The 15,096-nt window shown below is 30.3% G+C and overlaps 1 protein-coding gene and 1 long non-coding RNA gene across 3 annotated transcripts in view; one reads left to right on the top strand and one right to left on the bottom strand.

Annotated features, from left to right (window-relative positions):
* The window catches only part of LOC111621611 (septin-7-like), a 51,091-nt gene extending 40,262 nt beyond the window's left edge, over window positions 1-10,829 (top strand). Inside the window, exons 11-14 of one of the 2 annotated variants that reach the window (XM_023363803.1) lie at window positions 1,897-1,938; window positions 2,056-2,191; window positions 8,309-8,409; window positions 9,021-10,829. In XM_023363803.1, coding sequence (XP_023219571.1) covers window positions 1,897-1,938; window positions 2,056-2,191; window positions 8,309-8,409; window positions 9,021-9,084 — 343 coding nt within the window. In that variant the 3' untranslated portion in view covers window positions 9,085-10,829. The remainder of the gene's footprint in view (window positions 1-1,896; window positions 1,939-2,055; window positions 2,192-8,308; window positions 8,410-9,020) is intronic. The other variant, XM_023363804.1, reaches the window with a different exon arrangement.
* Window positions 1-15,096, bottom strand: part of LOC111621612 — a 52,086-nt gene that overhangs the window by 27,182 nt on the left and 9,808 nt on the right. Inside the window, exon 2 of the long non-coding RNA XR_002756103.1 lies at window positions 11,485-11,597. This is a non-coding gene — a long non-coding RNA (uncharacterized LOC111621612). The remainder of the gene's footprint in view (window positions 1-11,484; window positions 11,598-15,096) is intronic.

Raw genomic sequence — 15,096 nt, 5'->3', positions numbered from 1 at the left:
TGTATTTTTACATTGAAAATAAAATGTTTAATATTCTAGATAGTTATTTTTATTGATTTCTAACAATCAAATTTTTAAATAAACAAACAAAAAAGATGATTAATGACAACATCTAACTCAAATCGTTTAAATAGAAAAAAAAGAGTAGAGTTTCTTTGAGGAATGAAAGATGTCATTAGGTAGACAAAATATTGCTTAATTAACATGCAAAGTTTCATTAGTTTGATGGATGAAAAGCAGAATTTTGTGGAAGCCTTTAAATAAATCTGTTATCTAACCCATCTTCACCCAAATCCATAGAGTCTATGACAATTATAGCAGGCTGTGAAAGATGAATTAAAATAGCCTAATATTTATATATGTATGAAGTTTTTCAATAGGGATAACATGCACAAAACAGGATGGCATGAAATGATAGGAAGGCATAGTTAACATGAAGATTCCAAAGTAATTTATTTTTGTAATTAATTTTATTAATTAACTTTACACCAGTGTCCAAAACAGTGATATACAGAGAAAAAAATTTAGGTTGGATGAGGATTATTAGGTAGACAATATATTTCTTAGCAAGTAATGTTTTATTAATCTGCAATGCAAAATAAGATTTTTAGAAGCCTTTAAATTCCAATTTGTTAGAGCCAATTGTGAAGCCTTTCCAAATTCCAAACAGATCTGAATGTTTTGGCTCCTCAAGGTTAAATACAAGTAGATTAAGTTTAACTTTATACATTGTTTGCTAGAGGCAATGATTCATTAAAATTTAATTCTGTATTTTATGTATGGTAAGCAAATATTTGTTAAAGGTATGATGCTTAGTTTAGTGTTATATCTATTTTTAAGAATAAATATGATTGCTTTATACCATACTAAACTATACTAAACATTAACCATTGGATTCATCATAAATGATCCTTATATTTGCAAAATTATTCATGAATATTCATCTAACCAAAAGTAATCAAAGTGATTAAGATTTATAAGCATTCAAATTTCTTTTATGATTCGTATAGTTTTATCCAATACACTATGATCACTGTAATCCATCACATTACTTTTCATTTTTTATTCAAAATAATTTTAATTTCAATTACAGTCGACCCCCCCTATAACATGGTAGATATGTTCTGTTCTTTATGAAATTGATGTTCTAAGAGTCCTTAAATACATGAGCCAATCACAGCCCGGCACGTATGCAGTTTATGGACTACGGCTGTTTGAAAGGTTTTCTTCCATAAAATTAATCGATTCTAGACTAATTTGACTCAACATTTCCAAAATATGTATAATTTTTTGAGAATAATCCATATAAACTATGCTGTAAACAAAAAATTGTAGGATTACTTACCGAGTGTGCACCGTTCGACGACGCCATTGCTTAAGCTTGTTTTCGTCGTGGAGCGGTGCATCGAACAGTGGGTGCGTGTTTCCTGATAAATTATTTTTCTGTGAAAACTTTGCTGAACTTTGGAGACATCATTAATATAAATATAATTTTTATGGACGTTAAATAATAAATGGTTTTTAGTAGGTCTGCTACTCGTTTAAACTCAACGGTTTGTGCAATATCTGCTATTGGTCTAGATTCGACCAATCCTGTCGCGACACGAATCGGCGATGCTGTTTTACTGAATTATACGAGTCTCTTTTAGCATGTTTATACGAATATGGTCGCAATTTTTTCACCGTCATATAGGAATCCAAACTATATGAACCTGTTTTATAGGGGGGTCTACTTTATATATCTAAGAAAGTCTATCAAAAATTTCTTTGTCAAAATTTCCATTTAAGTATTTGAAGAATAGTTTGAATTACTTGTAATAAATTAACAAATAATTAATATTTTGTATTAATTTATTTATATAAAAATTATTTGTTACTAATTTAAATAATTGATAGTTTTTGCCCACAAAGGATTCTCAACACCTTCATGGTGTTTTGGTAAGTTAAGCTTTCTTTAGAAATACATCTAGTTTAGTTATTTTAAATTTTTAGAAATATTTTAAAAATTTGAAAATGTTATCAACTTAAATTGATATATCTTACTTCACTTATAAGGAATCCATTGGCACAAATGGAAGAAGAGAAAAGAAACCATGATGAAAATTTAAAACATAAGGTAAAAGAAATGGAAAATGTATTTGAATTCAAAGTAAAAGAAAAACTTCAAAAATTAAAAGATTCAGAGGCAGAGGTAAATATCATTTTATCATTAATTTTTTTTTATTATATATATTATACAGTAAAACCTGTGTAAACTAGAGTTGTACTATACCAATTTGTTTCCACTTTGAACAGATTTTAGCATTTTTTCTCCCCATCTTCAAACTATACCAGATAAATATCACACACTCATGTTCATTTTGGAACACGAGTGTGTGATATTTATCTGGTATGTTTTGTATAGTGAAATCATTTTTACACAAGTAAAAAAAATTATTACTAGGTTTAATCCAAATTAATCTAAAATAATTCCAAATAAAGATGGAAATTCCTGATTGTAAGAATTGAGAAATATTTGATTCTCATAAAAAATTTTCTCAATTCTGAGAAATTAATTATTCAAATACTTCATTGTGATTCATATGAGCTCACATGACAATGAACAAGCCAACTGGAGAAGCAAGAACCAGTGTTTCGCTCTGTCATCAGAAATTGTAGTTGCATTAGGCTGAAACTCCACTAGCATAAAAAATGGGCGTAAACCCCTCGCCGTAAAAGCTTTTAATCGCGTGACCATGATATTTTACACCTGAGCAAGTTGTAAAACCAGCATAAAAGTGAGTTTGAGCAGTGTTCAACTTTCAATGTGAATACGGCCGTATTCACGTTGAATCATCCATCAATCAGAAGTCAGTGAAATCTAGGTCATTGTGACACGGTGCGAAAATAGTGGAAAAACAAGCTTTTGTGTACGTTCCCTCGTGGTTAATCTAGAATAGATCTGGAAAGATTTATCAAAAACATCCGAAAGTATTTGTGTATCTACAACAAGAAGTATCCTGATTATAATAATGGATGCCTAAAACTCGCAATATGGTCGGCCAAAGGAAAATTCTTCAATTTAGTGGAGTATATAATAAAAAAAAAGCTAAGCTTATAAGTGCTGTATATTATCTTAATTAATAATATGATAATAAAAGTTAATATATAAAAGTAAAGATATTGTTTTTACTAGTGCTATTGCCATAAAAACTTCGCTAGCCGGACATTCACCGCAATCCAGACGCAAACACAAATAGGTCACGTGATTAAAAGTTTTTACGGTGAAGGTTTTTATGCCTGTTTTTATGCTAGTGGAGTCTTGGCCTTACAGAAATACAGAAACCAAGTTATTCTGTGACCTAATCATTTACCTAAATCTCTAATTATGAACAATGGTAATCAACTTGTTCTCAGAACTCCAATTATCTGGATTGATTCGTTATGCTGGTGATTGAGATAAGTGGATCAATATGTAAAGAATGAAATTACAGGGTAACAGCACAGTATTGTACATGTACTGTATTTATTTATTTATCAATGTACAAGTAGCATCCTACTGATTATTTGGATCTGTCACAGCAAATAGGTGTCACTGATCATGTAGTTGCATGACATAAAAGAATTGCAGTTTGATGTCAGTGGGAGAGAGAAAGGAGGGCAAGGGATGGTTTGGATAATTTAGCATTTGGTTAATCAAAGTTCTACTGTACTAGTTAGTTACTACCGTGTTTCCCCGAAAATAAAACAGTGTCTTATATTAATTTTTCTCTGAAAGATGCGCTAGGTCTTATTTTCAGGGAATGTCTTATTTTTTTCCATGAAGAAGAATTCACATTTATTATTGAACAAAAAAATTCCCAAGTCGTACTTAGATGAGAGTGACGTATATCTGGTCGTGTCGAACTGAACTTACAAACTTCCCGTGCTGGAGTGGATTTCCCACTCGCGCTTCAACTTAACTTTTTTATAGTGTCGACATTGGGCTCGATGACCAATTAGTGCTTACTGAACAGTAGCACTATGCAAATGTCATGTGGCATGATTCCCGGCCGACCAATTAGCCATCACCAGCCGTAACATTATGCAAATCTGTGATTCCCAAGCCATAGTTTTATTCAAATCATGCCGTGTAGCGTGATTGTCTGCTGACCAATCAGTGGCTGTACTTTCAAAAAGCCAACGGCCACTTTCAACCATCTGTCAATGACCGTTACGAGTAAAAAAAAAACTTTGCTAGGTCTTACTTTTGGGGGAGGCCTTATATTTAGCAATTCAGCAAAACCTATGGTAGGTCTTATTTTCGAAGAAACACGGTAGTTACTAACTAATCTATACAGGGCAAGTTGGTAGCACTGTGTTATCTTATTCTCATTGTTTTCAGAGAATTACATTTGTTGGTTGTTCTTAAGAAGTTCATTCTCAGAAATGCATTCGATTCTTGAAAATACTTAATTCTATTCCTAGTTAATTCCAACAAAAATCTTGTGTACATGTGTCTCCTCATCACATAAATCTTCATTTTTCTGAAAAGGTTTGAAGTCATTCTCAAAATACATAGTTTGTTGTGTTTTGTGTGACCACTTGTAAACAAATAAGTAAAATCATCGCCAGGTATAATACTGGAGATGATTTTACTTATTTGTTTACAAGTGGAATCTTTAGTTTCTGCTATATTTAGATTAAATTATATTCTTTACACTCAAAAATCTCTTGTTTTTATGTTAGACAGGTTTCTATTTTACTCTAAGCTAGAAAGCTTATAGTAAAATTCAATATGGAAAAATATCTCCAATCCAAATTTTTTTCCTGTTTCATTCAAGTTTTACTGTATTTTAAACAATTTACTTTACTCTAACAAGGAGACTCTACGGCTTTGGGAAAACGGATTTTGATGATCTTTGGTTTAGAGGTAGTACACCATGTGAGTGTACTACCTGTAAAATACTAAAGTGCAACACTCAAATATATTCAAGAAAAACAAACTTAAAGTTTTTTTTAGCACTTTATATATAAGTTATGCGTACTTCTGCTTTAGCGTCCTGTGGCTGATTGGTAATGCTCCTGACTTGTATGCTTGAGTGCTCGGGTTTGATTCCCTTGTGTACACTTTTTTCCTTTTTTTTAAATTCATAAATACTTATAATGTATTTATTTATTTACTCATTCATTTATTTCTTATTATTTAATTTAATTTCTACTATTCCAAGCCTAATAATTTCACTTTTATTGACAATAACAGTGCATTCTTGACACCTATGTGTCAACTTTCTTATCTAATTATCATCACCAAAGGTGAGCTATGATCTAATTCTCACTAGGAGAGTTTTTCTATCAGAGTTCTTTTTCACTCACTCTTTAACAGTTCGTTTCTGAATTTTGATGTGAATAGATGTATTTGTGCAGTGAAATTTATTTTGAAAAATTATTTTATAATTAAAAAAATGTCATCAAGAGAAGCAAGTTCTTCACGTTGTGACGAAAAAACTGTTGATGATAACTCTTTATACAGTGATGTATCGAAGCAGCGGCTAAAAGATGGAGTAGTGTATTATGAGAGTTTACTTTTCGAAAATAACTTAATTGCAATAATTACAAATTTTTTTTCATTCGACACATCCAATGTATTATTGTATAATTCTGTGCATAGCATTTTTAGGTAGTGTATCAGAAGATGTTGTTGCAATTAAATTATTTTCGGAAAGTAAACTATCATAATACACTACTCCATCTTTTAGCCACTGCTTCTTTTATTTTTTTAAAAAATTGCTTAAAAATTAAGGTGCATCTTATAGTCCATAAAATACAGTAATCGAGATGGGTTGATAATACAGTAGAACCTCGAAAACTCGGCCTAATGTGGACCGAAGGGTGGCCGAGTTTGTGAAAATGCCGGGTTATCGGGAATGGGGTTTAAAAAAATAAGTACGAGTGTTTCCTCAGAAAATAGTGTACTGTACTTGTATGTATTGTTTACTTGAGAATATAACAGAGAATAAACTGCCCAAATACCCTTAAACAAAGGAAAAGTACGTCCTTTATGAAGGCATAGAGCCTTTACTACATGAAAATGAAAATTAATGAATACACTGTGTACAGTAATTTACCTGATAAGACAGACCTCAGAAAAATACTTTATGAGAGCTTTTATACTTTTATAAAGCTGTCTATAATGAAAATTAATTAACTAAGGATTTTTTTGCCCTGCCAGGGTGTGGCCGGGTTATCGAGAGCCGAGTTTTCAAGGTTCTACTGTAATAATAGTAAGCGCAGAGCCCAAACAGTTAGGAGTTGAAAGTTGCAATTTGGTACACAGTTAGGGTACATCATGAGAACGCACACTAAGAAGGGATTTTTCAAAATTCCCCCAGAGGGAGAGGGACAGGATTAAGGTTTAACACTTTCATTCTTAACACTTCCATTGTTGATGGAAGTGTTAAGAGAAAGCAATGGGCAAGATTTATAGGCACAGATGCAGTTTTTCGTTTTTGTGGGAAATTACACATTTTTTAACCCATCTAAAAATTCTCTAATTAGTCTGGAAACAGGGGGACCTAATTCTTGCATTCTTTGAAAACGGGCAAGATTGACTATAACATAATAATCTTAATCTTCGCTATTGTTACTTTTTAAACGAGCAACGCCTTGCCTATCTACTTTAAAGCTACCCTTCACCTCCCCAAAAAAAGATGGGAGAATTTATTTTTGCAAAAAGTTCCCCTCAAAAATATTAAACCTTCATTCTTATCAATTTTTTTATTAGAAGTACATTTTTCAAGTTATTGACTTTTAATTTCTTACACGAAACTGTCTGTATAGGAATTTAAATATAATTTTAATATTACTGACAAGACTGTCTTGTTTATAAAATTATATTGCCTGCTGTGTTACCAGCTGGAGGTGTGAAAGAGTATATGTCGAGACTTGATATTTGGCACAGAGTATTAGGTACCCAAATCACGTGTGCATAAAAAAAGCCAGACTTGTAGGTACTCAGGGGACCGAGAACCAAGTCAAAATAAAATACAAAATGGTGACTCTCTACAAACAGGCAAACTGAAGTCGGGTGGTGAGAGTGTACCACCCACAGTCGTTCTAGGAAGTGGACTCTGACCCTAGGACTGAACATGTAGTATTTTCTTCGTAATCTAATTTTGTAAATTTGTGAGTGCTTCAAATGTGACATTAAAACAGGATTTTATGTCATTACAAGTAGGTTTTTTAACATTATCTAGTATAGTAAAATGTGGGACCAATAAAAATTTGACATTATATTAGGGTTGTCGTTACAATTAGGTTAAACTGTATATTGTTTGTGCAAAATAAAAAAATAATTTCGGACAATACAATAGCCATGATTATTTTTTTCAAAAACGGGAAATTTTTGTTACACATCGACAAAAATTCAGTGGGCCAACACACAACGGAGAGAAATTTCAAAATTGAATAGGTTAATTTCATTGAAAATGCATCATGGACGACCTTGTGGTCGTGGCCAGCGAAGTTTGAACGACCACGCCCAAAAGCAGTGATACCAAAGAAGATTGGAGAATGAGAATGAGACCTGCCTTGAGTGTCAAAGTGATTCTGCTTAGTAGTGAGTCTCCAAGACATAGTCTTGTCCCAAATATGGTTTTGTTATTTTACTTATTTCTTTCAATTATCTTGATATACAACAAAATCAGATTAATATTAAAGTCTTTAATTGTCACTAAATTTCTGGGCTCAAATATTTTTGAGATATTTTGTCTCATGTTCAGATCATCATTAGTAAAATTTGAATTAAAAAATTAACAATTTTAAATTTATTTTGATTATGTTCAATGATAGAGCAAGCAACAAATAACATTCTAACATATTATTTAAAACTTATTGTGCATCATAGAGTTATATTTTTAAGTTAGTTTCCTTAATCCATCTGTAATAAGCATGTTTTAAACAACAATAAAACATTAAAATATATCAAAGCAATAACAAATATTTCAAAAAGGTATTAGTTTAGAGACATGTTACACTACTACACTGTTAATTTTAATGCCTATACCCACAGTTCAAAGTTGCTACAATTTTTCTTCCTGTTTGTAGCAGAGTCAGGATATACTATTAATTCTTCTGCTGTTCTTTTGGAACCACTTTTAGACTTAAGAGTAACCTCTGCTTTTTTATTCTTCAAAAATTTCACTATTATTATGTTCTATCTTCCTTTGGCTCCTAAAGATTTTTATCATTAGTTGAATTTTGTTGATTATGATTCCATGATTCCATAATAATTTTAAAAACTGATCTTGACATACATTCTATTAACTTCAATTTTTTTAATTTTACAAAGCTACAACGACATATTGAACAATTAAATGCAAATTTGGAAAAAGAACATAAAGAATTGGAAGAGAAACGTCGTGCCTTTGAAAAAGAAAAATCTTTAGAAGAGTAAGTGTTTTCATTTAATACAGAATAGGTTTAATTGTTGATATTTCTATAAATTAAAAATTTATCTAGCCTTGAAGATTTTTTATAATACATTTATATATAATTATAAAGGATATAGAACATATATGCTTTTAATTTTTTATTTTTGCTTTATACTAGAGAGGTTGAGGCGCACGTTTTAAATGTGTAAACGTGTACGTGTGACGTTCGGCGCCGCTTTCCCGTAAGCCTAAAAGTTTGACAATGGTGTTTGGATAGTCGGTGGAATCACGCTCGACATTCCAAACACCATCGCGGTGATGCTGTTTTACTGAATTATACGAGTCTCTTNCGGTTAAAACGTGCACCTCAACCTCTCTACTTTATTCAGTTTTCTGAATATAAATTATTTAAAAATTATTGTACTATTTGGAAATAAAATTCTTAGAACTTTTCAATAAAATAATAATATTATGGCATGAATGACGTATAAATATTACATTGTAAAATATTATAGTACCTTTAGTTTCTACTTGTAATAAATTTCGTATATCTAAATCTTTGATTGATTAAATAATGTGTGTGTATCATAATCTTATTGTTAGGTTTATAATAGAATATCTTACTTCTAGGTTAACCCAAACTACTACTACAAATCAAGAAAAGAAGAGAGAAAAGAAAAAGTCATTATTCTAATAATAGTACTTAATTTATTTATATTGTTGGTAACTAAACAAAAAGATAGTTTACTCTTTTATCATCCATTTTTTCATCTAAGGAAGATTTGTCTTCCATTTACCAAAATATGTGAACATAAAACAAAAGAATTTTGGATGCTGCCACAAATATTTTATAACTAAAAGGATTTAAGATTATTAGGATCCCATTACAGGCATTGTATGATACTGTACAGATTCAAATTGTATCCAGGAAAATATGCATTTTTTTAAAAGTACAATTTTAAAACCAGATGAATTATATTCATTTTGGTGACAGTTACTTTTGGGGTAAGTTTTAAAAAAAGGGTTGTGACAGTCTCTGCTTTAAAAGTAAATGAATTTGTTATTGAGCTGTTAACAACAATTATCAATATTTTACAGTTTATTTTGTTATATGTCTGCTATACCCATATACTGACAAGCGCACAAGCTATTTGTTTTTTTATTATATGTTTATATAATTTAAAATTTTGTTGAAATATATTATATATAGCGACACTAGTCAAAACCAGCATTTAGCTTAACAGCAGCTATTGTTCATTTATTTGCATTATTATTATTTAATTTCAAATTTGCACATTTATATTAATTTTTACTTTTTTTTTATCTACTTAATTTTTTTAATGTGTTCTGGAATTTGAGACAGAATATAAGTCATGAATAGTTAACCATTTTGTATAAACTGTCTGAAACATTATTCAAAATTCAATTTCATTTAATTTTTTTTAACACAAAACCTCCATGGTTACGTATTGTATATAGATCTGTTGGTGTCTTTAGTACTTATATGGCTAGTCAGGGCTTTGGCTCATTTGTGCTATAGTTGGAAGTATATTTGTGTATCATAAAATATGTCAAGTTGTCTTTTGTATTGATTTTGTAACAATAAAACATCTTCAGATCATGTCTCTTTATTATTTTAACTGTTGAAGATTTCTATAGTGTGCAGCATTTCCAACAAAAATTTTCATAGAGAAAAACTTGGGATGGAGCATAAATTTATATGGAATTTTGTTTTACATCATACTTGCTGACATACAATCTGCACATAAAACATATATTATATGAGTACAATATCATACTGTATCATTAGACTAATAGAAATATTTTGTTTTTTGATAACCTTTTGAATTTTTAATTTAGTTTCTTTACTTAGGACTTACAAAGATCATTTCTATTCATTTACTTAATTTGTTTTATTCTTGCATCCTTTCTTTCTTTTGTATATGAAAATTCAGAATAAAGTAACAGTATTCAAGAATAATCTGATTATATGTATATTTATCCTTATATAAGTATTTAAGTAGGATAATAGTTATGATATTTTGCAAATATTTAATTCAAACTCAAAGAAAAAATTATTCTTCTAAAGATACTTTTTTTCAGAATAGAGTTGGTTAATAAGCGAAAAGTCAGTATTGATGTCTTCACAAGAAATGTTGTTTAAGAAAATCTCAGGATTGTATCATTGCATTCTTCTAATCATCAATGAATTTCTGTTGTGTATCAGAAATTTTGGAAGTAATTTACTAGACAGTTTCCCTTTTGTACATTGTGGTGGAGCATTCTCCTTTGTACACATTGAAGACTGCACTATGTTGCACAAAGGAGTAAATTGTTACTTAGGTGCAATATTTTTTATATATGGCTGAGATTATTGGAAGGTTAATATATTTTTTTTACAATTAATACTATAAAATATCTGCATTTCATACATTTTATCATTAGCTAATTCACTTTATGTGACTATATTACCATTATTATTATAACAGAATTATGCAAATTATTGGAAAACTTTTTCACAACTATTAATAATTAAAAAGTGGGTAAGTCATTTTTAAAAATATAGTAGAAATTAGTTATCATTATAATTTTATTTAGATTGTGTCATAAAAAAATTATAGAAAGTTGATATTGCTTAAAACTTTCTAGAGAATAGCTGAAAAAATTAACACTTAAGACTAAAAATGAGAAAATTCATGGCTCCAGCTCTGGCTCCAAAGCCTTGATATTGTGTCCTTAATTGGAGAACTTTAGAAATGGAAACCAAAAACAGGAGAGTCATACATCAGATATAACTTCTTTTAGCCATATGAGTTATTGTTACAAGGAAAAGGTGCTGTTAAAAATCTGGTATAGTATTGGTCAACAGAAAAAGAAAATTAATTAAGACAAAGACATTATTTAAAGCAGTTAACTTCCAAAGCAAAATATAAGTTAAACCTGTCAATTATGGTCATATGCATAAAACATTTACTGATCAGTAAAATTGCAGAATTGGCATATTATGACCTTTATCAATAATTTAGAATGTATAAACATTTTTACTGATTATGTGACATTATATGATAAGGAAGGTCATCATTACTTCACACACCTCAGGATTTTGGAGGCAATGCTTCTTTGTGATGTAACATTTCACAGCAACAATCTGAATTCTTATACACAAACCAATCAATGATGCTGTTGTATGTCTTTCTCTCTCTCAATCTGTAATATAAAGCTCTAATTTAATTTTTCTTTCATTTTAAACAATTACAGTACCATAAATGCATTATTATTTCTTAAAATGTATATTTATATAAAAACCTCTTTACTCAATAATGTATGGTGATTTATAGATTGCTAGAATGTAACTCAAATATATTTTAGCTTGTATTCTGTTTACAACACTTCCTCCAGGAATATAACCATGTTGTGAAGAGGATTCCTGTATTTGTAGTGTTAAAATCAGGGCTGTGGAGTCTGAGTCGGAATCGGAGTTGTGGATTTTAGCGGAGTCAGAGTCATCAAAAAATCCGCTGACTCCGACTCCCTTTTACTTACCAACTTGTTATGTATATGAAACGGAGTCGGAGTCAAATGGTAAGGAAAAGTCGGAGTCAGTAGATTTTTACACGACTCCACAGCCCTGGTTAAAATTTAATAAAGAAAAGAGTTATACAGAAAAATTTAAAGTGAATTAAAACAGAAGGCATGTTTATTTGTATGCTAAAACATGTTTATAGTTTAATTAAACAAAATAAAAATAGATCTTCATTCAGAAAGACAGTTTCTTATTAATAAAAATGTTTGTGATAACTGTGTATTTTTAAGCTTAATAAAAATACAGAATAACAGTTAAGAATGAAATAAAAGACATTTGATATGATTAGAATATTTATATTACAGCATAAATCAGAACAAAACTTTATAACTCAGTTCAAAAAAACAAATAAAAAATATACAAGAATAAATTATATATATTAAAAACCGTGTCCTACATAATTTACTTTTAAAGTAGATATAAAATATGTGCTTTGCTATTTGCAATCTACTTTAAAAGTAAATTATATAAAAGCTATAGTTGTTTGATTTGCTAATATATTTAATGATACTCATTTCACAAATTAGTAAAGAACCATGAAACTATAGTATATGAATGGTTACACCTTTACACAAATTTTTACACACATGCAGTTCTGTAAGTACTGTACATTTTAGGTATGATATGCTTATTTTTTAATTTTTGTAATACAGTCGACCCCCACTATAACACGGTAGATACGTTCCGTTCTTTATGAATCGATTTCTTACGAGTCCTTGCCAATCACAGCCCGACACGTGTGAAGTTTATGGACTACAGCTGTTTGAAAGGTTTTCTTCCATAAAATTAATTGATTCTAGACTAATTTGACTCAACATTTCCAAAATACGTATATTTTTTTGGGAATAATCCATATAAACTACGTTATAAACAAAAAATTGTAGGATTACCGAGTGTGCACCATTCGACGTCGCCATTGCTCAAGCTTGTTTTTGTCGCGGAGCAATGCACTAAACTGCGGCCGCGATTTCTGATAAGTTATTTTTCTGTGAAAACTTTATTGAACTTTGGAGACATCATTAATATAAATAATTTTTATGGCCGTTGAATAAGAAATGTTTCTTTCACAAGAAATGTATAAAATTACAGTACTGTATTAGACTTACGGTACCTAATTTACATACTGTACAGACGATAGTAAACAACTTACTCGCATAAACTCTCCATAGCGTGGCGCTGGACGGCGGAAAGTAGTTCGGCTGCCCGATGACGTTTTACCGAGTTATAGTAGTTTTTTTACCAGGTTTGTACGGATACCGTCGCAATTTTTTCGCCGTCTTATAGGAATCGTAATTATAGGAACCCGTGTTATAGGGGGTCTACTGTATTATGCAGTACATTTAGACTGTACTACCGATAAAAGTCGTATTGAACAATTAACTCTGATTGTTCGAATTGTAGAAATGCCTAACGAATAAGAACGAAACGAAGTTGAAATTAATGATTATTTTATTGATTTTTCTCCTATGCCGAAAAGTACAGGGCNATGGATGGAACATTCGCAGATGGTACCGTCAGTTTGTTGACACAGGTTGTGTATGTAAAGGAAAGAGTCCTGGCCGACCTCGTGTATCTGAAGAAAATGTCGCACGGATTCAAGCTGCTTACCAACGTAGCCCTTCAAAATCAACACGTCGTGCCAGTCGGGAATTGCAGCTGCCTAAAACAACAGTTTGGCGTGTTTTGAGACGCAGGTTAGTTATGAAGCCCGGACCAAACTCCCGCCCGGACCGTTCGTGTCGCTGGTGGAGGACATATTGAACACCTGTAATCTAAACTAGAGAGTTTCATAAATATGTGTCCCAAGTTCCATAGTTGTATGTCTTACAGTTTATTAAATATATCAATTTGAAATACGTATATTCTTTTTGGTCCACCCTGTATAATTATATATACAGTACCTAATTTATATATAATTAATATATACGTATATGTACAGTACCTAATTTATATATAATACTGTACAGACAATAGTAAACTCAATTTACCCGCCTAAATTCCCGTAGCATGGCGCTGGACGGCGGAAAGTAGTTCGGCTGCCCAATGACGTTTTACCAAATTATAGGAGTTTTTTTACCAGGTTTGTATGGATACCGTCACAATTTTTTCGCCGTCTTATAGGAATCGTAATTATAGGAACACATGTTATAGGGGGGTCTACTGTATTTTCAATTACAGAGAATGTTTATTGAATGAAAAAATTTATGGTACATGTTTCATAAAAGTAATTATTATTAACTACATTATATTTACGAGGTACAAAAGAATGGTGGTATTATTTATATTTGCTTAAATGATATTGGCTACAATGATTATTCTGAAGTTACTGTTAAATTGTAGAAGAAAATTCAAAAATATTTAAGTATAAGATACAAAGGAAAACTTTTCATAAATTTCATTCAAAAATAATTATTGATGATTGGAGATGACTTACAGATGTGTCTTGTGTATCTATCTATTCATTATTTTAAAATAGAAGACTTTTCAAACTACATTAGACAAGTGATGAAACACCTCACATAATATCTTAATTTTCTTGAAATATTTTCAGAACTTGTATGAGCTTATCTGAAATGAAATCAACAACAGTGCAGACATAAAATTAACTACACAGGGGCGTTAAGGGGTTAAAATAGTCATCATCATCAATGTATAAATAATGTTCAGGACAATTCTGAATAGCTTTTCATAAAGAGTAGTTGTAATATTTATACAATATATTGTATAAATATGTACAAGAAAACAGATTATTCTTAAAGTAACTATTTAACTGTATTGTAAATAAAATTACTTTAAATAAAAATAATTTTACAAAACTGAAATTTCCAAAAATTTTATTTATTACAATTTGTCTATTTTGTTTACAATTAACAATCTATTGAAAAAATATAGTAGAACCTGATTCTGAACTTGAAACTGGATAATCAGATACTTTCTCTTAACTGCTTATCTTACATAATGTGGACTGATGCTTCTTCCATCCACAATACCTCAGTATGAAATCTTGGGTAAAACAGATTATCCTGGCCATGGCCATTTATGTTTCGAATTTTTAATCCAAAAAAGATTTTTATGATATAAAAAAAAGCTTAAAAATGATATATCTTAGTGAATTTAATCATA

Source organism: Centruroides sculpturatus, unplaced genomic scaffold (genome assembly GCF_000671375.1).
Source record: "Centruroides sculpturatus isolate CEXI.00-Female unplaced genomic scaffold, Cexi_2.0 scaffold175, whole genome shotgun sequence".
Lineage (NCBI taxonomy): Eukaryota > Metazoa > Arthropoda > Arachnida > Scorpiones > Buthidae > Centruroides > Centruroides sculpturatus.
The sequence above is the reverse complement of the archived record's forward strand: the minus strand, read 5'-3'. Positions and strand labels throughout refer to the sequence as shown.